This window comes from Epinephelus moara, chromosome 19 (genome assembly GCF_006386435.1).
Source record: "Epinephelus moara isolate mb chromosome 19, YSFRI_EMoa_1.0, whole genome shotgun sequence".
In the NCBI taxonomy this organism is placed as follows: domain Eukaryota; kingdom Metazoa; phylum Chordata; class Actinopteri; order Perciformes; family Serranidae; genus Epinephelus; species Epinephelus moara.
In genome coordinates this window covers 18,623,708-18,647,293 of record NC_065524.1, presented here as the reverse complement: position 1 = coordinate 18,647,293, position 23,586 = coordinate 18,623,708, and the positions used below count along the sequence as shown (strand labels likewise).

Sequence of the window (23,586 nt, the reverse complement as noted above, 5' to 3'; positions counted from 1 at the left end):
TCGCTGGATGAACCCATGTGACCCCCTCTCCCCGAACAAACTCACTCTCAGATGTGACAGTTACGACTGTGTTACTAGGGAACAGACTTGTTCAAGTTTACTTCATGTCGGCTGTGAGGATATTAGCAAACACCGACTTCAGGAAATTAAACAAACCTGTTTAGGATGTTTGCTTAAAGTTTTAAACACTTGTCTTTTATAGTATCTATGTTTGGATACTTCTCCCTACAGAGACAAAGTCAGAGTCTTGACATCTCGGTGCCAGGGCAACAACCTCCATCTCAATGACAGCAAAACTAAGGAGCTGATTGTGGATTACAGGAAGCAACGGAGAGAAGGACGTGCCCCCATTTCCATCAACGGGGCTGTAGTGGAGAGAGTCAGCAGTGTAAGGTTGCTCGGGGTTCATATCAGTCAGGACCTGAGCTGGACTCAACACACTGACACCACCACCCAGGCTGCAAGACAGCTGCTCTTCTTCCTCCACAAGCTGAGTAGGTTCAACGTGAACCCGAGGACACTCTGCAACTTTGAATGAAATGTTGGCATTGGACATTTCTGAAAACCACAGATATGCTACATTTGTCCATTTCATTAATATTATACAACCATTTCTAAAGCAGCAGACAAAAGCAGCCTGCTGTTCCTTTTTAACAAGGTTTCGGGACATTTCCGGCCATGTTAGTAGCGACCAAACTGGGCATTTAAAGCCAAACGATCATGTTTTTCTAACCGTAACCAATCGTTTTTTTGTGTCTACACTGACCACATCTTAATCACAGCATTGTCAGAATATAAAATTGAAAATTTAACTGTAAAAAAAAACGCAAAGTTTCAACATATCTGCTACCTGTTAGGGGTCACAGGGAGGCTGGAGCCTATTCTAGCTGATACTGGACTACGTATCAAATACACAAATGCAACATATCCGTGGTTACATACACCGCCAACATTTCCTCTGGCGATTGTGTTGTCTGAGCCCAGCGGTGCAGGAAGAAGGCCGACAGGATAATCAGAGACCCCGACCACCCGAGCCACAAACTGTTCTGCCTGCTGCCGTCTGCCAGACGGTACCGCAGCATCCGGTCCTGCACCAGCAGACTCAGGGACAGCTTCATCCTGCAGGCCAGAAGACTGTTGAACTGTTGAGCTCCTGAGCTCATCACTTGGCACTTTACCATGATATTGTCACTTCACGTAGTTTTACAAACTGTTTATACCTCTGTATATATGTTTATTACTTCTCAATGTGCATATATATTTACTGCATTCCTGTTTACATTCAATTCATTCAGTGGCAAACACTGTCTATACAAATTTGTGTTACTTTTATGTTTATATTTTAGCCCTATATTTTAATTTGCACTATTTCATGACTTAGATTCTCATGCCATTTCTTGCGTGATTTCATTTTTAATATATACTTAATGAGCAGTGTTGTTGCAAGCCTGAGATCCAAGATTTACATTGCCTGCGGCTGCTTCTGTGACTGTTGTGCACATGATTATAAAGAACGTCAGAGTGCACACTGATGATTTTATTATAATCATGTGCATTTAAATTGAACATAACATACTGTAACACTGGACATTGTCAACATAAGGGGATAGTTTTCATCTAAAGACTGAATCAAACAGTGGAGGTCTTCAGATCTTTTACAAGTTCTACAGTGTTAACATCAAAACATACTATAAATACTAAAAGTAAAAGTACTCTAATAATGTGTATTGTAGTATTATATTATTATTATTGATACATTAATGTAGTATAAAATGTACATCAATATTTAAGGTAGAAAAGCCTTTACTATAAGGACACCTGTCAACCAATCAGAAAACATATTTTCTGCAACCACAGACGTGCATTTATTTTGGCGTGGTAGAAAGAAGCACTTTCAATGGAAAACATGACTTGTGTAGAGATTTTAAGACATTTTTATGTTTTATTTTTATTTTTAACATCTGCCTTAAAACATCAACAAAAGGCCAAATAGAAACATTTATAATTTATGGGCTGCTCTCAGCAGAAGAGCTCTCCGTGTCTGATGTCTTGCATGAGACTGCATTAACGTCTTAAAGGAGTAAAACACTCACTACCTGTGTTGCACGTCTGCCTCACATCGTCTGCATAATGTATGTGCATACATAGCACCGAAGCCTGTACATGTCAAAACACAACACAAACCTCTGCCAACAGCATGTTTCTGTCAAGCTGTACCACTTCCACATCAGATTTCCCCCCGCACATCAATCAGTCATTGCTCGCCCCATGACCAACCTTCCCACAAGGGTTTGTACAAATCGATCCATATTTTGAGATTCCCTGCCAACAGACGGACGGACAGACAGATGGAAAGGGGCAAAAACACAGATAATAAATCAAAGCAATCTCACCTGTGAAGCCGAGGGGGCATTTGCAGGTGTACTGCGGAGGAGATGACGGCTGACTCGTTGTAATGCATGTGGCTCCATTCAAACAGCTGTTTGGTTTTATCAAGCAGGCATTGCCTACATATTGACAAAACTCTCCAATCCATCCCGGGGCACAAACACACTGCAGGAAAACAGTACAAAAGTAAGATCAAGGTACGGTAAAGTATACATGAGTGTGTTTTTCTTTGCTTTGGCTCTACCCTGGCACACTGGATCTGGAATTAAACAATGACTATGTGGGTTAGAGATGTTGACTTTCAGCTTTCATGGTGTTTGGTGGTTATCACCCTGCATACTGGGTGAACAGTGTAGGAATCATGTTCTTTTTTTACCCTTGGGCAGCATGAATAAAAATGGCAACAATTTACACACTGATGTTGCTGTAAACACCCTCAAAAAAGGGTCAGTTCACCCACCAACTTATTCATCTACCTCAACATCTACCTGCCCAGGGTTTGATATATGACCCTCTGAAATTTCTGACACTACCTCAGGCTGACTCTAAATAAATTCAGCAGTATCTATTATTTCCATAGTGTTTTTTTTCTTCTTCTGTAGACAGTAGTTTAAATGGGAACTTTTGACACTGAGGTCTGTGGATTATTCTAAATGTCTTAATATTGTTTCTGTAGTAATAAGCAAAAAGAGCTGCGCACTTAACATCAGTCCAAAAACTTCTTAATTCTGGTGCGGTAGTCAGAGATGAAAGTCAAAAAGCGGAAAAGGACTCGCACACAGAAAACAAATGTAGACTGAGAGTCTTAATGAAAGATCATTTTACTGGAGATCTTCACAGACAAACAAGCAGCAAACGTTTCAGTCCTAATATTGTTTCTGAAAATTAAAGTTTCTGCTGATTTAAAAAAAAAAAAAAAAAGTAATTTCTAAAAGATCACCACAAATTAAATAATATCATGGTGAAGGCAAAAATTTCAGAGACTGACACTGAGACACAAGATAAAGTAAATCCAATCCTATCTGCAGGGTTTGATACTAATCCAGGCAGTGTTATGCGTTTATGCACTAAAAGAGCACCCAAGGATTTATGGCACCCAGCATGCTGGTGATGGGTCAAAGATTGTTTCCACACTGATGTGCGTTTTCCTCTACATAAATCTACACTCACCAGCCACTTAAGTACACCAGTTCAACTGCTCGTTAACGCAAATAGCTTGTCAGACAATCACATGGCAGCAACACAATGCATTTAGGCATGTAGACATGGTCAAGATGACCTGCTGAAGTTCAAACTGAGCATCAGAATGGGGAAGAAAGGTGGTTTAAGTGACTTTGAACATGGCATGGTTGTTGGTGCCAGATGGGCTGGTCTGAGTATTTCAGAGACTGCTGATCTTCTGGGATTTTCACACACAACCATCTCTAGGGTTTACAGAGGATGGTATGGAAAAGAGAAAATCTCCAGTGAGCAGCAGTTATCTGGGTGAAAATGCCTTGTCAGAGGTAAGAGGAGAATGGCCACAGTAACTCAAATAACCACTGGTTACAACCAAAGTCTGCAGAAGACCATCTCTGAACCAACAACACGTCGAACCTTGAAGCAGATGGGTTACAGCAGCAGAAGACCACACCAGGTGCCACTCCTGTCAGCTAACAACAGGGAACTGAGGCTACAATTTGCACAGGCTCACCCAAACTGGACAATAGAAGAGTGGAAAAACGTTGCCTGGTCTGATGAGTCTCGATTTCTGCTGTGACATTCAGATGGTAGGGTCAGAATTTGGTGTAAACAACATGAAAGCGTGGATCCAATTGTCTCCACAGTCACCAGATCTCATACAATAGAGCACCTTTGGGATGTGGTGGAACGGGAGATTTGCATCATGGATGTGCAGCCGATCTGCAGCAACTGTGTGATGCTATCATGTCAATATGGTCCAAAATCTCTGAGGAATGTTTCCAGCACCTTGTTGAATCTATGCCACAAAGAATTAAGGCAGTTCTGAAGGCAAAAGGGGTCCAACCTGGTACTAGCAAGCTGTACCTAATAAAGTGGCCAATGAGCGTATATGAAGCTTTTTCCTTTACTTAACCGCAGAGGGGGAGCCATGCCTTTTAACAGGAGGAAAACACTATTCAATGTCGGAACAGAACACGTGCATGCTGCAACTGGCAATCAGACAAAACTGCTGAAGCCAGCACTGATAGCTGCAATACTTGAAGGAAATTTCTAACACATCAATACAGATTACAACACAAAAAATGTCACATTTTTATGCAAATTGCGCCGCCGGGTCTGGAAAAAGCCAGCACGTCAGCCATATGTGCAACAAATTTGAAATGGCACATCCAGTTGACGTATCCAACCAGTCTTAGAACAAAATCTGCAAGTGAATAATGATCACAAAATGTTTCTGTATTCAAAAATAACAGAAGAAATAACCTTGGTTGTGATAAATGTCCACAAGCTCTTGCCTCATTGATTTATATGTTCTGATCTTGCCCATCTCTTTACAACTATTGGTCCAATATTTCCAAAACATTACCAGGGACACTTCAGGTGCCCTTTGATGCAGTCGCATCGACAGCACTCTTTGGTGTAACACTGGAAACAGTTGTCCTGCCAAGAATGAAAGCAGACCTCATGGCCTTCTTGTCCTTATTAGAGAGACAACTGATAGTAATTTGTTGGAAGTCACTGTCTCCTCCATCCCATGAGGCTCGGATCAGAGATGTTCTTTATTTTAGTAAATTAGAAAAGATTAAATAAACACAGCGTGGGCCTATGGTTGGATTTTTAAAATATGGCAACCCCTCTTTGACTTTACAGACACTACAGTTGCAGAGTGTATCTCAGTAAAGTGGGCTGATTTATGTTCCGTTTTTCATGTTTCTATTATATCTCCCTTTAATCTTGCTTCTTTGATGTGTAGACCAACAGTTGCTATCCCAGTGTCCCATGAAGACTGGTTTTTGTTTGACAGTTTTGCAGGGTGGAGGTAGGGAAAGGGTTTATACATATGTATGTGCTATATAAATGATAGCTATATACATTTGTCTTGTTTGTGACTGCTGTCTTTTTAGCCATACACATAAAAAGAAAAAACATGTTCACTCAATTTGAGAAACTATTATTTAAAATGGAGAAAAATACCAAAAAAGAGAGTTTGGAAAAAGAGAAATGAACATAAACTAGTTCATTTTTTGGGACTGTGAGAGAAATGTTTGACCCTAACCCTTTAAAGCTAAAATCAGCCCTTTAACCTCATATTTTTAATTCAGCGCATTGGAGAACCAAAGCATAACAGTCAAATTCCCACCTGAAAGGGCAGCTCTGTATATCTACCAATAAAATCTGTTTCAATACAACCTCTTTTATTCTGTCTTTTAAGAGCATCTCTGTGAGAGAGCGAATAAAAAAGCTGGCTACCCTTTAATTAACTATCCACTTGTTTTTCACACTCAAGGCAAAAAACCCACATTAAAATCATAAATAAAAACAAAAACATCAACAACAAAAAAAGAAGAAGAAGAAGAAAAAAGAAACGGTCTATTTGCAGTGAGCAACAATTTCTGATTATGTCTGACCCGGGTTGAAGGAGCGCCAACACGAAGCATCTACAAGTGGATTTTAGATTAAGAACACTCTCAGTGGCCTAATGGAACAAGACTGATGGAGAATAATTAGGAGCTATGGGGCATTACGGAGCAGTCTCAGGTGTTGTAAAAAATACAGACGTTTGAGGAGACTGAGCAATAGAGAGGCAAATTACACAAGAACCTGTCTGTCGGAGCAATGCGTCCACATACTCACAATGATTAATGGGTAAGAATTGGATTACTGCAGTCTGCAGACATATTCTATCAGTGACGCTCCTGTCATTCTCCTTTGTTTTTTTTATTTCAGCTCATGACAGGTTTTCTTATGCGTACAATACAAGTCATTTCAAGTTAAAAACCAGACCATTTAATACGCCATATCTACAGATTCCATGTGAACTCTCCGGTTTATATTTGTATGTATTCAAAGACTAAAAAGAACGTCATGTAGTAGCTGCTGGTCAAACATTTGTCAGTAAAATCAATCCAATTTAAGGATGCATCATTAAAATAAATCAAATTATTTAGTCTTTGAAAACTATTACATGTTTAAATGGGAATAAAAACACACATCAAATGATTTTAAAAAATGTTCATTCGTTAATTTTCGGGGTTGCAGGGGGGCTGGAGCCTATCCCAACTGACACTGGGCGAGAGGCGGGGTACACCCTAAACAGGTCACCAGACTATCACAGGGCTGACACATAGAGACAGACAACCATTTTTGCTTACATTCACACCTATGGGAAATTCAGAGTCACCAATTAACCTGCATGTCTTTGGACTGTGGGAGGAAGCCGGAGCACCCTGGGAAAACTCACGCTGATACAGGGAGAACATGAAAACTCCGCACAGAAGGGCTCTGAAAGCTATTACAAGTTTAAGCGTGAATAAAAATACACATGAAATGATTTTAAAAAATGTCTCACTCACTGTATTGTATGTTCCACATCTCTGGGTATGAATCATAGACTGTGGTATGAATGTGTCCACTTAATGTTGTAATTAAGGTGCAGCACGAGGTGTATTTCATGAGCTTCAGAGTATTTCATTAAGACTGAAACATTGAATTACGTACCTGATACCCGCCAATTACACTCAAGCACAATCCCTCATTCAGGCAGTTGATATTGAGCAGCCTGCAGTAGTCAATTATTTCTTCACAGTTCTTCCCGGAAAACCCTCTCAGACATCTGTTAAGAGGAGGTCAGTGTCATCAAAATCAATTCACCCAAAGCCTCGGGCACTAACAAGCCATATTTTTTTTTCTTTCACAAGATACATGGGGTTATAATTTTGTTTTCCTCATGACCTGCTTGTGATTCGGACGTGGATGAGATAGTGTCTGCAAATTATTCTTGCAGTTTTTATGACCTGGATTGCTAAATGGGCGGAGTTAGCACATCAGGACAAATTAAGGTCATTATAAATCACAGATTATACTTTCCTACAACCGTAAAAATCCTTATTTCGCTGATTATACTCTTTGATATGGCAAATACAGCCTTCGCTTGATTAACCTTCCTTGTAATTTTCATATTCTGTATGTTTGATTCTGATTTAATTAAAATTTGGAGCTGTCATAATGAGAAAAACAAATCTGTCACATTTATAACATGGAGTCCTTGAGCCAAGTACATAAAACTATCAGTTACATTATTATGACTGAGTGGTGAAGTGAATGAATGAGAGACAGAATGGCAGAGTGGAGACCTCGAAAGCAGAATCTTATAAACATAAATGTCCTTTCTCATCAACGCAGTAGACCTGTAAACATTTTCATATAAATCCAAACAGTGAGTCACCAAAACACACTTCTATCTCGTCTGTCAGAACGGTGTTTTACACAGGAGTTTGGTTACACAGTCGAACTGAACTCGAAATCAACTTCGGCTGTGGACAAAGACAGGTGGTACGAGTTCTACAGTAGTTTTAGTTGTGTTAAAAGCAGGTTTCAGAGTATCTCGAGGGCATCAAAGGCAGAGCGTAATATAGTAAAAGTCTGTATTCTCCGAGAAGTTTTGTGAAACAAACTGCTCTAAGATAAAATAGCAAGTCTGGCTGCTTCTCACTTTTGCTGGTTTTGAGTGGAGCCAGTACAATACAGGATGGTTGACGAGGAAAAAAAGCAGTTTTCAACAATTTGAATAAGAATTGACCAATGTCATTTTTGTACTTGAAAAATTAGGGTGGCATTATATTTTCCATTTTTTATATATATATTAAAAATGAGGAGAAGACCATGGCTGCGGTGGAATTGTTTTTTTATTTTGTTTTTTGCTTAGGAAGGTTCCTACCTGGGTGAAATGACCCAGAAGTATCTAACTCGTAGCCTAGTAGGAGCTGGTCGGATTCTCTAAATGCTAAGTAAAGCTTCTTCAGTGCTACCTTTTTTTTTTATCTCCTTTAGCAAAGGATATAGTGGACCATCCTTTAGGAAAGGAAATGAGATAATGCCGTCCCACAATTCCTTGCAGCAGCAACATTTAAAGCGATGCAACAATTTGGCTGTTCAGGAAAAAAAAACATTATACCTATCTTGCATCAACTTAAGAATTTTTCACACTAGGGCTGTCAAAATAAAGCTTTTTTTCTCTATTAATTAATCATAGAAATAATAACACATTAAAAAATTAACTGCGTTCCATGGTGCTCTTTGACCCAGTGTGTCACTGAAGGCCACATTGGCTTTGTTACATGAAGAAGGCAGATGAGAAGACGCTGCATGACTTGAACACCTACATTTAAAAAAATGCCCAGATGGAACTGTCGATAGCACCATTCTCTAAAATTTCTGTCCTCAGGTATTTTCATACCATCAGAGTACTAAAAGCCTGACATATCACCTCAACGCAAAGTATTTAGTAGCGAACCCAGAAGTCCAAGCTAGCACAGTCTCTCATGCTAGCACTAGCAGCCAGCCTCGTCAAGCTACACTCAGTAGACTGAGTAAGTCTACTGTGACCAGCTAACTAACTCTCTTGCAAAATGGATTGCAACGGACCGCAGACCAGTTCCCGTGGTAGAGGACAGGGAAATCCAGCTGCTTTACTACGATACATCTGCCACAATTCATTTGAACTGAATTTTTAAAAATACTTTCACAGAAAAAAAATGATATATGTGATTAATTTTGATTAATTAATCACAGAGCATGTAATTAGTTAGATTATTTTTTAATCACTTGACAGCCCAACTTTTTCACACAATCAATATGTTGATAAACACTGTTTGAGTAGACAGGAGGGTGAGCGTGAGCAGCTGTTCTCAATGTGACGACCATTTTGTTTCACTTTTGTGATTGGCTGCCTCTATTCCTAATTAATTTCAATTCCAACCTTGGTAATGAAGTAATATTTTTCACCAGGTTATAGGCTGCATGAAACAACACAGTAAGAACGCACAGGGTTAAGGTGTCTAAGATGCACTTTTTTGTCGTCCATCTTTGGGAACATCTGCCATCACATAAGTGCATAGCCTCGTGTGAGTGCAGTCAGATTCTATTAGCACCACGGTTGTCTTTTTCTAAGTCCTTATGAATTCTCCTTCACATCTTTCAATGAATTCATATCATTTTTAATTGAGGTCAAGAAAAAGTTTTTAGGAAAACACATAGGCATTATACTTTTTGACTATCAAACCACTGCCCTTAACAACAATATGTTAGTCTGTCTCGCAACATTCAGATTTCTCCAACCCTATCTGTGCCTTTTGCGCCTGTTCGTTCCTACTAAAGACAAATATGTTTTAAAAAGTACATAGTGATATTGGCACAGTTAGAGCAGCAGTTAGAGCATTTTCGACTATTTTCAGCTGCGGATTAACACACACACATAACACATGTAATTAGGACTGACTCAAAATGACAGTTTCCATTTTTATGCTAACAAGTCATTCAGTGTAGCAGTGTGGCTCATTGATGCTTTTAATAATGTTTTTTGAATAGTTTTTGGACAATAATGGAAGTCTGTGGCACAGAGGAATTAGCTACACTGGGCTACACAGACAATACCTGTAAGACGGATTGTTGGTTTTGGTCTTTACATGGGATTAGCCGACAATAAGAAAAAATATAGAATATCAGCAGCCAACAATGAGGCTCGAGGTCTGCCAGACAAGTCAGTATTAGGCGTAGAGCTTTAGATTGAAATGTAAATCCTAATCACATTAAAAGGTGGAAAAATAATAAAAGACCCATTTCTATTCACTCTCAGCTGGAGACATATTCACAAGACACTCCAGTCATCTAGAGAGGGGACTATGAGAGTGGCCTCTATTAGATCTCTGTATATGCTTCACCTGCAGACATAATCATTTCCCCTGGACACGCAGGTGGCATTGTTGAGACATGGTGATGGGCTGCACAGGTTCTGCTGCCTCCTGCATGCTGGGACCACATTACCATCTGCACAGACACATTCAGAGGCCTGCATACAGAGGCAAAACAAACCAGGTCACCTGTCAGCTTGGGAAAACAGGGTTAGACTACACAAAAGGTGCATAAGATCTCTAACTGCGGAAGCATTATCAATAACAGAGCGATTTGCTGCAGAGAGAGAGACTTGATTGACTCACATTATTATTTGTTACTGATCTCTGCAATTACATTTAATTGAATCTAAGTAGGAAAGTAAATAATAGGTTTTATATATGTTTTAATATGAGTTTTGGGCAGCATAAGAGGCTAATAAATGCTAATGGTGTTGTAATTCAAAGTTAAAGTGATTTGAAATTCACATTAAGCTTCTAGACAAATATTTATGTCAAGCCGCAGCAATATTCGGCATTATTTTGATGAATGTCCCTTTTAGTCTGATCCACTCTGGTATTCTTAGGTGGGCTGTGAAAATGTGCAGTGCACTTGGCAAACTGTAATGAACAAAACAAAGGTCAGAGAAAGACAATTAGACCATTACTGTATTTTCTCTAGTGTATCCTAGGGAACATTAGAAACACCACTGCCTTTGCAGAATGTATGACCGCAATAGCATTTCCAGTGAAAGGTGAAAATTGCAGTAGGCATCTAATTACAAAAAGCTTTTGATGAGAGCCATTTCAAACTGGCACTTAAACATGCGCTGGGTCATTCAATCAAAATGCTAGAGGAAGCAAACACTCTTTCCCTTAGCTCATCTTCAGGAGGAAATATTAATTGCTGTTGCAGCCTTCAGAATGAAGCCATTTGATCTTGTTTCAAGACACTATATTAATTTTAATGTGCCATTTCTTGTTTATCTCCCACTGAGATAAAACAAATAAGGGAAATTAAATCCTCACACGCTCCCCTGCAGTGCAAATTCGTTCCTCCTGACACGCGTGTGACATGCAATCGAAGACAACTAGGGAGTCGCAGTAGACACCCCCGAATCTTTCCGGACAATGACAAACAAATCCTTCAGGGCCTTCTTCGCATACGCCGCCATTTCTGCATGGATTCGGATCACAGGGGGCTTTCCTCTTTTCACACGGCGGGCCTGCAAAATAGACAACATGAAAATTACAGCACATTTATTCAGATTGTGGGAACTGTATTTATGGTTAGAAAACTAAAATGTGTAAAAGCCTGCCAACTCGTGTCTCCCAGCAGACATTTACACATTCTAGTTACAACTATTAAACTACTGAAAGAGCTGTATGCAACATTCAGAACAGTAATATAGCAGCAAACGGCTATTTGCTATGTGAAGATATAATGGCGTCCTGAGGAAGTGAAACTTCCTTTGTCCATGTTGTAATCTGATCTTTACTGTTCTTAGTTGACTGTCCTGCTTTGTGTGCATGTTAGTGCATGTGAGTCCCTATGAGCATGTCCCACTGGCTAGTCAATCGCCCCTGCTCTGCACTGTGCTCATACGGCAGGATGACGTCATATATATTGGCTCAGTGTTGTTGCAGAAGTGCAGTGCTTACTCCGGTTTCCCCCAAATAACAATGTTAGCTTTGGTGGCACAATAACCTGCTAGCCACCAGCTTACGCACCTCCATGTTGAGAGCCATATGCAGACAATCTCTCGGCCAAACTCTGAATAATAGATATGCTCTGAATGTTGCCACTATCTTGGAATGGTGTCGTCGCGGAAGCAAAGCACCCACCCTTTGTTTCCCCCTAGGTAATAATGTTAGCTTTGTTGGCATAATAAGCTGCTAGCCACCAGCTTACCCACCTCCATGTTGAGAGCCATGTGCAGACAATCTGTTGCCAAGACTCTGAATCATAAATATGCTTTAAATGTCACCACTGCATACAGATGGTGTCATCGCAGAAGCAAAGCACCTACCCTCCAGTTTCCCCCCAGATAACAAGGTTAGCTTTGCTGGCACAATTAGGTGCTAGCCACCAGCTTACCCACCTCCATGTTGAGGACCATGTGCAGAAAATCTCTCGCCCAGACTCGGAGTCATAAATATGCTCTGAATGTCGCCACTGTATTCAGATGGTGTCGTCGCAGAAGCAAAGTACCCACCCGTAGGTTCCCCCCCAGGCAACAATGTTAGCTCTGTCAGCACTTATGCCATTGTTAGCGCTGTTTATTGAGTTAGCACCATTAGCTGCTAGCCACAGGTTCAACAAACCCTATGTTAAAAAGAGCTTGCAGACAATCCCGCCCCAAACTGTCAATCACAGATATGCTCTAAATGTCGCACACAGCTCCTTTAACATTGAAAGTAACATAGAACAGGCATGAAAATAGCTTGAAAGTAATGCGACCAAGTTATCGCCTGACAAGAAATGAATGACATGACTTATTATACATAGAGGAAGGTGTAACTGATGTGTTTCATCAGTAATTACACAGGACGGAGGCATGTGCTGGTTCATGTCACAATTAAACGAAAGGCCGGACCAACTATAACCAACTGTAAATAGCATCATCGCTGTCAGCATTGTACGGTGGCCTCTGATCGATGATATGCTGCAGAGCTGCACCTAATTGCCCATTTCAGAAAACATCACACTGAAGCCAACAAACCACACCAACTGGAAAATAAGAAAAACCAGCAAGATGTTATCCAGCACACAGAAACAGTTACACCAAGATATGGGAAAGACGAGCTAACTAGGCTAACTATAGTTGCCTCTCAGTTCTTTAATTACTGGTTCTACACTGGTATAGCTGTGCCAAATCAATTATTGGTACATAAATGTTATTATGTTTAAACCAAACTTGTAGTGAAGAGCAGGGCTTACAAAATAAATCATAAGGTTTGGTTCAAGTAAAAATGCACAGTTCTCTCTGAAAGCTTTAAACAGGGAGCTGAGTGTGTGCCCTTGTGTTTTCCCTGCTCGTGATGGAAAATTGCCTCCATCTCAGGGTGTTGTGTTTCATGCTGTGAGCGTGTGCATTAAAGTTTGTGCTTGTGTAACACGGGAGGGCTGGCCCAGTCTGCAGCTGCCATCCCGTGAAGTCGGGTCTACTGTAGCATTAAAATAAATGAGCATTTGGGTCAGCTACATAATCAGGTATGGCAGTTGTTTGATGGTGCTGTAAACACTGCCAACAACAACTTGCAACATAATAAAGTAAAGTGTGGTTCTAACCTGTGTCAGTAACCTGCAGTGTGATCTGTACTTTTATGGAAAAACAGTTTATCGTTAGAGCTTTTTATTTTTTGTCAATCTGTATTATATTTCATTTCATCTTATTTTGTTCATCTTATTCAGTTTAACTGATTCTTATTTCGTTTTTATTGTGTTTTTAGTCACCTCACTGAATGTAGAAGTTTAAACTGCCTCTGTGCTTAAAAGTTGCATGCATGAGCATATAGTGAGCCTGTTACATCATACTATATCATGTCTCAAGATGTGCAACAGACTAGTTTCTCCCAAAGAGGGTAGTTTTATTCATTATTGAGTGTTAGTGTATTATTAAATATTTTTTGTGCTTGCAGTACGGTGCATAGAATACTCAACCCCTTTATTAAAAAAGACTACAAGTTTATAAAAAGGCAAAAAGACGCAGCTATTATTATTGCTGCTTTCACCACTTTATTATATTTCTATAATGCCTTTTAATGCCTTTACACTTTTGCTACTTTTTTAGCATACTGTACTGTAATACACAACACTTTGCACAGACAGATAACACAAGAGTTTCCAACTCCTAATGTGTGATATTTCAATCCTGCGAACTCAAAAAAAAAGTTGATACCTCTGTACCGAGTACAGTAATAAAACGAAAGTGGCCATAATGATGTATAAATGATTTTCATGGTGGATTTTCACTGAACTGTAAACTAAGTAGTCAGTGCTGCAGCCCGTCTCTTAAGCATCTTCTGAGATAAAGTCATTCCGAGCCAGTGGTTTTCTAAATACTGCAGGACCACAACACTTTCACCACCAGCAGCTTTACCAGAGACAAGGTAATGCCGTAGTGACATTGTATGCAAAAGGATAAAATTAGACCCAATTCCCTGCAGGTTCAAGGTGAATAAAATTTGATGTTATTCCCCAGTGAGGGTTTTCATTTTTGTGTTCTTCACAAGGTGCCTACACATTTATCTTTCCAGTGACTCTTTCTTTGCATATTTTCTTTAATCCCCCTGCTGATACAAGTGCTCATGTCCCAGAGGCTCCTCATAGCCTCCTCTGTGGGCATCAATCTTACTGTGTACAACTTCAGGGCTTGCTTCCTCCTCGACTCATTTTCCACCAGAAATTGAGTTTTCATAACTGGTCCACTAAAAGTTGCACAAATACAAACTACTATATGTTTAGGAACACTTCTACCTGTCACACAGATAATGGCTGTAGCACTCTCTGCACTCGAGAGACTCTAATATAAATTTGGTTAAGGTCATGCATGGTAAGATACAATACAATCATTTGTATTTGCGCTGGCATTTGTGTCTACCACGGATCTGTTCATCTCAAACACCCTTATTATTGCAATGATTATGAACTGCAGCAACCTAAGAAACAACTCCGTGTCAGTATCTAATTAAATCGTTTAACAAGGGTAATGACTGTATATATAGTCCAAATTAAACTTTAAGATTTTGAGATTATTACCAACAAATTAGCAAAAACAATTAACACCCTACACCAAATGGAAATGGCCCCATAAAGATGGTAATACCTTGCAACATATACCCTAGAGGTAGTGCAAAGGAGAGTCAAATCAAAAGAAAATCTCATTTGAAACGTCCCATGAGTTTGGCTCATTATTCTGTGCGCATAGACTTTGGCCTATGAGGGCAGCCAGCGCTGGAGCAGCCACTAACTTCCAGTTGATTAATGAGGCAACTGCAGCAGGGAGGTAGAGGAAGCACAAGCTCCACAGAACTCCCAAGAAGCTGATGGGACAGCAGGACACCATGACTATGCGAAAGCACCCAGTGGAGTCTGCTTACTTGAGAGAGCAGCGGCAATTAAAGCAAATTAGATAAAAGCTGCACAGGCAGAGGGTGCGTGGAACTCACCAATTTGTTTCTGATGTGAATTATATTAATTATCCATTTAAAGTAAGAGAAGGGTGGACATTTTTCACAGTGCCACCTGTTTTGTTTGGTTTACCAAAATGTCCTGTTACACTGGTTACTTACTTACTGTTACATCTTCTCTTTCTCAGCTGTGTGTTAGGTTGTCATTGGCAGCTTGTCTTTTATCCAGAAATGCATTGTGTTTCATCAACAAAACCTAAAGCTAAGTATGTTTCAGTGCCATGGAAGGGTAGACCTATAGGATGAAGGGGTGAAATACTCCAAAAGAAAAATGTAAAATTTCCAATTATGTCAGACATAATTAGAGGAAAAATAATTTTAATGTTCATAATCGATTACTTAACACACATTCTGGACATTAATTTTTGTATTGATAATTAACAAACAAACTCCTTGTCATTTCTGCCAGGTGTAAGCCTGGAGGGAATCATTCATTCAGTTGTGTATTTGTGCGCGCAGCCAAGGCGCCAGATGGAAATGCACCGTATATTTCTGGAAACCACAGATACATTACATTTGTACATGTCATGTTTTTTTATATCAACATGTCTTAAGTGACATAGTTCTGATTACATGTATATGAGCTGACTGTCATCAGGAGGTGGAGAGGATGGCAGATGATGTGACAGACGATATAGGCGAGACAGCTGCCAAGCTTTGGGCCACTGTTCAAGACTAATAAATAACAAAATCAGTTGGGTTTTATCAGCTACACATTGCAGCATTTCCTGCAATTACTGTGCCACTAAAATCTGGTATTTTAGGCTCAAACATGATATTTTCCTAACCATAACCAAGTGTTATTTGTCCCAAAACATAATCACACTTAAACCACAGTGTTGTTGACACTTACAGAAACCTAATTGTTTAATGTATCATAAAACTAAAACTAAAAATTAATAGCCCAGGCTACTATTTGCTTAAATCACTGACAGGTGACTACATAGGGGACATATTTAAAAATTGGATTCATTTTTAATGAAAAACCCCTTTGATTCTTATCAATCTGAGGACCCTTACAGACTAAAGAAATATGAGTAACTTAAGGGATAATCAAGGAATGAACAGATAATTTGACGAAATAAACAGTACAGTTTTATGCATCCGAAAAACTTCTATTAAAAAAAAATAACTGCTTGCAATCAGATCACGCGTTTAACTGATACAGGGTTAGTAAAAGGGACTAGGCTTTTAATTTAAGTTTTACAGCATCTGCCATAACGTACAAATGTTACATATCTGTGGTTTGCAGAGACATACAATACCAACATTTTTTTTGGTGATTAGGCTGGAGTGAGAGTTTCTATTTGTCTATCTAATCTCACATACTACTGGACCCATGAGCCTAATATTTTTTGTAAACATTTATAACTGTTCAAGGCCAGCTCATGGTTGCAATTCATTTTTGAGGAACCTATTTTGTCGACTGTTTCATAACATCATTGACTGCTGACTCCTCACTCTCACTCACTCTAGCGGATGTTAGGAGCTGCAAGTGATCAACAATATCACACAGCAAGAGGCATTAAAGGCGATCAACAAAGGCTAAAAACAAGCCTTATCTAGTCTGGTGCAGGTTACATTTTGGCCTTTGTCATGGCTCAAACACTGATGTCAGATTTTAAACTAGAGCATCGTCAGATTAATTCCATACATGATTTATTATGATCCACTGAAGTAAGCCACGATACGAGATGAATAAATCCCTGGTTTTGTTATCTTTACCACCATCTTGACCCTCAGAGAGCCAGGAGGGACAACTGAGTGACATTCAAGTCTTCTTTGTTCCAATATTGTCATGCATACACGCTGGACACGCAACTGTTCCCCACCCACATGCCCTCAGACACACCTGGAGGAGATATGCACTTTACTGAGTGCACTTTTCTTGTTCAATATAATACATGGCCTTTATCTGATTAAAAACATCCAGCATTCAATTCAGCCAGAATCTGGCATTCACTCCATACAGGAGGATGAAGGCAAAGCCGAAGAGTTGTCTTGTAATCGTCTCCTTTTAAATGTTGAAGACGTTCAGAGTTGTTCTCTGAAATGTCTCATGCTACCCTTCACCCCCTGTACTGTGCTTTCTTCTTCTGCTGTATAGACTGAAAAACGGGTGCCAGACAGCACTGGAAGTAACCTTGAAACCACTCCTCCGAAATAATAAGCTGAAAGCAGGGGCTGGACTCGAAAAGGCAAAGCTATGACACTTCAAGACTGCTGCCAGGACAAATTGTGCTCCAAACAAAACAATGAATCAATGTGAAGAGCCACCTGGAGTTTTTACTCCAGAAAGTTCAAAGCGGGCTTGTTTTTACAGCAGACGCTGATATCCAGGGCAACCGGAGGAGTATCCAGGTCTTGTAACCCACTTGTGTGTGATACCCATTAACCTAACTGTACGTTACTGGAGCAAATGAGGCTCATTACCTAAATAATGGGTGAAGTGGTAATGTCTCATAAACAAGCTCACCAGATCACGAGTGCCACCCAATGCTCGCACATGAGCCTCCGGCAACTTGTTTAAATCACATGGCAAGGGACACAATTTGGCCGCTGATGAAAAAAAAGTTACAATTGTGTCTAATTTCCTTTTTAAATTATTCATGTGAAGAGACATTAGACTACTTAAGCTTTAACTTGACTGAAGCAGAACAGACCAAAACGATGAGCATGACACACAGTGATTTATACGGAATTTAGCAGAAATAAGAAAGAATAGAAATCTAATGTTCAACACCACTGATTTCCTAATTTGCTCTATCTTCTTAGACCAGGCTACATTAAATAATGAAACATAAAACTAACATGAATGTTGCTGTGTTTCAGCCATACCATACTTTTTTCCAGGCAGGCTCACAGACTGGTATCAAAGTTCTGATTTAATATGCTCAGCAAAAACAACGCACCATAAATCACATTTTAATTGATTGCTGTAAACCTTTGTTTTATCAACGGCGACACGCTCAGTTAGCCAGCAGTTTAGCACTGGCTTTTTACAACCTCATGTCACCGGTCGTAACATGAGGTATTTGATTTCAAGTGGCTACTTCATATATTATGATGACAAATATAACATCAAGTGGGATCAGGTTTAAAGCCCATAAGGAAATGCTGATCTTTTGAAGATATATGGCTTTTGTAGTTTCGAGCTTTGACCTTTTCCAAAGATAGTTGCCCCTTGGAGGCAAATGACACGGCTGTGCATATAGAGCCGGGATGCAGCAAAATCTCTCCCTCTGCCTTTTGTAAATAGCATCATGAAAAACTGATCAGCTATCTATGATTCGCCTGTCAGGGATCAAAGCTGCATGATTGCATTCAAAGATAATGTTTTCATTGTCAAAGTCACAGACGATCCATCTGTATTATACAAACAGCCGGCTGAATAAGAGCTGCTTACCAGAGGATCCTGTGTCACAGATGCATCTGAAGGAGCCAGGCGACCCTTGAACACACGTCCCATTTTCACAGATTCTGTCACAGTTTTCTTTTCCAACAATGTCAGAGCAGTTAACCCCTAAAACAAACAACAAGTCAGTTAAGTACAACACAGAAACTCAAACAGATAAAGTTCATGGACACACACATGAACACGCAGAGCTATAGCTGATGCCATTTCTTTGAATTTCTAATTCAACAACTGAACATTTAAATCAGCGCTGTACATAACACTGCTGCAGAGAGTACATGTCGGCAGCAAAGAGATTAAGAAAGAAGTCATTTGGGATGCAGGCTGTTTTAATATTAATTCTGTTTGCGTTAGATGCGAGTGTTTGGGCTCAGGCTGAATAACACTAACTTGATGTGTCCAATAAATATTGATAAAAAGGGCGGCTTGCGTCACATTTTATTGACGCAAGCTGAACTATTTTTGTGTTGTGTCAGTAACTTTCAACCAATCTGAGTAACATTTTGTCAAAAGCATCAATCCCATTTTACAAAATATACAAATGACGGGGTCTTTCATACAGATGTAACTCTGCACATGAAATAATATCTGATTTAAGTGTGTAGGATTTAGGGGCATCTATTGGCAGACATTGTATATAATATTCATCACTATGTTTTCATCAGTGTATAATCACCTGAAAACAATAATCGTGTTTTTGTCACCTTAGAATGCAATGTTTATATATACATACTCGGGGTGTAACGATCCATCAATCTGGATCAATATATTGATTCAATGATCAATGATCCAAAGTCTTCAATACAAAGTGAAAACATCAATCCATGTCGTCATTTTTAGGATTCGCTTTTATTCTGAAAGTCTGTGTGACCGTCAAAGAGCGGCAGGCAAACAGCAAGCAGCCAAAAGAAAGGCGATGAGGATAACCTTATTTAATCAGGAATAAATCAGCAGGGTGGAAATATTTTGGATTTCGGAGAAAATACAGGTCAACAGACAGAACACATGTTGAATGTAAACAATGCCGTTACAAGATGAAACATGACATAGCATGACGTAACATTACCTGCCTGGACGGCAACAACGTTTGGCTGAAAAAAACATGCATGCAGGTTAAAATTCAACCGAGCAAACGCAGTGACTTAAACCAACGATGTGTAAGAAAAATAATAACGTTGCATGTTATTTGTTGAAAACTGAGTTGAGGAAAAAAGTCTGCTAGCCGCTAGGCTAATTTATGCAATGTAAACATGCTTAAGCTAATACTGCTTCTTCTGTAACGGACTGCCCCGAATCGCATCTAATCAAAATTGGCAGACTTTGTAATATCGGCAAATAACATATCGTTTTCCAAAGAATCGATATGACATTGTATTGGGATGAAACTGGTGATTTCCACCCCTACTACATACGGAGCAGATCCTCAACCATGGAGTCTGCAGAACGGACAAATCAAACACTGGCTCTACATAGGGCCATTCGCGTTCTTGCATTGGCCACCGAAGTTCTTCGACACACTTGGCACATGGGAAATGTTTCAGTTCTGCAACCTCACTGCCCGATGCCACTAAATCCTGCACAGTGGACTTTTAGGAATTTCATTGTACAACAGAGGTTTATCAATGAGGTGTAGTGAGTTTTTGGATGTTTTTGATCTAATACAAAGAAGCTAAGAGAGCCCAACAACTGGGATCAGTGGGTTTTGTCCTTACCTGTAAAATGTGGAGGACACAGACATTTATATGTTCTGTGGTTGGGATCTGTGGATCCATTGCTCAAACAGACTCCTTTGTTTTCACAAGGGTTATCCAAACAAGCATCAGACTTTTCACAAAACCTCCCAGAATAGTGATGGTGGCATCGACAGTGGTATGCACTTTCCCAGAGGCCTGTTTGACAAATACCATTCCCCGAACAAAGTCGAAGCAGAGGAGAACTCTGACAAAGTTGCGTTTTAACAGACACATTGAGCCGTAACCCAAGCTTGCACAGCTGCATGTCTCCCTGATGCAGAGCGATGAAGTAATGATGACCCGGGACGAGCCACTTGGCCTCAACTGGCTCGCTTCCATTTATATTGTGGGGGAAAAGAAACTGATCTTTTATCTGTCCATTTGTGGAACAGCTCTCAAAGCTGTCTTTTGACACATTGAGGAGTCTGATGCCATATGACTTCAGCGTTTCATCAGCAGACATCAGCAGTTTGTCTCCATGTTGCAGCTGAAGTGGGCATATCTGTGGGAAGTTGACAGGGTGCCCAGTTGACTCTGCTCCCCCGTGAGAATCCCAACACTCAGAAAAACCCCTACAGAGGTTTTCTACAAGAGTCCAATTCATTTGGATTGTGCGTTGTTTCGGGTGCCATTCAAGTGAAGCTTGTCTGTTGCAAACTGTTTGGCAGCAGATGGTGTGGGCGGCCAAGAAGACGGCAATAAAGTGAAACAAGGATGCCCCCATGTTTCCACTCTCCTACTATTTAATACAAATCAATCTGGGACTTTTACACTCAACTTGTGTCATCTGGAGAATGGATGAGGCTAATGTGATTGTGCTTCATGAGATGCTGCTCCTTGCCCTCCAAGAATCCAGTCAACACAAAAGTTGTAACCTGAGGGAAACAAAGATTGTGATTAATGATTTGTGAAAGGGATTTGACTTCTACAAAACTTAAAATACTTTCTAAAATATTGTGTTTCTACAGCTCAACTTAATGGAAACCCAAAGACTGTATAAAAATAATGGATGTAGCCACCGTTATATCACCCATTGGTTTGTGGACTCCCATTTCAAAGCCTCGAGTCTGGCATTTTGGCTGTCACCATCTTGAACTAGAAAAGCACTCGGAGAGCGCAGACCTCTGCCAAGCAGCTCGGATTTCCCGCCATTTTATTATTTTATCCACTTCGCTTCAACCGATCACCACCAAAATTTTATCATCTGTTCCTTGTCCCATTATCAACCTTTCCTGAATTTCATCAAAATCCGTTCAGAACTTTTTGAGTTATTTTGCAGACAAACAATTTCATCAAAATCCGTTCAGAACTTTTTGAGTTATTTTGCAGACAAACAAACAGACAGACAAACAGACCAACGCCGGTGAAAAACATAACCTCCTTGGCGGAGGTAATTATGGAGTCAGAAGTAATCATATTTGGATGAGAGGGTAGAGCTATGGAGGAGCGAGGGGTGGATCAGACTCAAATACCCTTGTATATGAGCCCATTGCCAGTAGAAGAGAATGCATTTTTGATTTTTTTCCATTGTGTCATTATGTCACAATCACGCCAGGAAACAGCATTAGTAAACAACAGAAAGCAGCATGGGGGTCGATGAAAATGTTACGGTGATTAATTCTTTTTTCTATCTGCTACTAATTCAGTCTCTCTTTCAAACTTGACGCTAGTGTTGTCAAAAATAGTGATTTATCAATAAATATCAAAATACATACTCTAAAAATGAATATTCTAAAATGGTTTTATTACTTATTTATCTGGTACCAGCTGCGTTTTCTCACTCTCTCTTATTGTTTATTGTAGCCATTCTGCTGTTCTCTGCAACTAACCAAGGAACCAAAATGTGCTGTTGTTTTGTTGTAGCCTTGTTCTTTTCATTAAAATGTCAATGTTATGCCCCCTATGTCAATTTTTCCCAGTGATATCAAAAAAGATAGGAATAGAATATCAATATTTTCTAGGGTATTATATTAAAGTTAGAAACTGCAGGATCTTAACCACGGTGTCTACAGATAAAACCAAGTTAAATTTAAAGGAGCAATAAGCGAAATCGTTTCACCGCTAGGTTTGCTGTTGTGCACTGCCTGTAGAGCAAAACAAAGTGTGCCACTCGCCTCGTCTGTGCCGGCGAGTACCACAGCACCTCCACGGACTATCACATCCAGACGGTCCCGGTATTTCTTCCGCAGGCTCCGCTTCACTCAGCTTCACTCAGCTGCCCGATATACCCGCTGCTTCTTCCCACATTAACCTGAATAACAAACCAGGGCTCGGTGCTCCGGTTGGATCCAAACAGAGAGCCGCTAGCTGGGAAGCTAGCGGAGGCTAACTGGCTGTGTTAGCAGCTGAGTGAAGTGGAGCATGAGGAGGAAGCACCAGTTAGCCCCCGCTTTCACTGCAGGCAGATTCACTCGCCACAGGGGCGAGGAAATGAAACCTAAACAGCCAGCTTAGTTTAGCAGTTAGCAATGTCTTTCACTCACTCTTGGTCTCTGCTGTGTTTAGCTATTTCCCTGCTTTCCTGTTAGCGCTAGCACTACTCGGCTGCTACGCTAACGCTCCAACTCCAACTGAGCCGGGAGCCGGGCTCACGGTCTCACGGAGAAGAGTTGGAACGGTCTCACGGAGAAGAGTTGGAATGTTAGCATGGCAGCCCATTAGTGCTAACGTCCCCACGCTTATCCGCCAGGCGCAGTGAGTCAGAGCCGAGAAGCATGGGGACGTTAGCGTTAGCACTAGTCGGCTGCCATGCTAACGTTCCAACTCTTCTCCGTGAGCCTGTGAGCCTGACGGGCTCACGGAGAAGGGAGGAATGTCAGCGTTAGTTCCCAGAGTTAGCACTAGAGCTACTACGGCTACTGGAGTAGCTTGCAGCTATGGAGCGCTTCTACCAGCTCTTCTAGTCACTGAGCCTCGCCTCCATTTCAGCAAATATATTGCATTTATTACAGCTACCATCATCATTGAAGTAGGCAGGGGAATAGCTAAACACAGCCGCCAGGCTGCC

At 40.4% G+C, this 23,586-nt stretch overlaps 1 protein-coding gene across 1 annotated transcript in view; it reads right to left on the bottom strand.

The window, feature by feature from the left end:
- eys (eyes shut homolog) overlaps window positions 1-23,586 on the bottom strand; it is a 366,564-nt gene that overhangs the window by 200,561 nt on the left and 142,417 nt on the right. The window contains exons 4-9 of the mRNA XM_050070471.1: window positions 20,559-21,454; window positions 18,838-18,954; window positions 11,268-11,464; window positions 10,290-10,417; window positions 7,069-7,183; window positions 2,394-2,553 (exon numbers count right to left, since the gene is read on the bottom strand). Coding sequence (XP_049926428.1) covers window positions 2,394-2,553; window positions 7,069-7,183; window positions 10,290-10,417; window positions 11,268-11,464; window positions 18,838-18,954; window positions 20,559-21,303 — 1,462 coding nt within the window. The 5' untranslated portion in view covers window positions 21,304-21,454. The remainder of the gene's footprint in view (window positions 1-2,393; window positions 2,554-7,068; window positions 7,184-10,289; window positions 10,418-11,267; window positions 11,465-18,837; window positions 18,955-20,558; window positions 21,455-23,586) is intronic.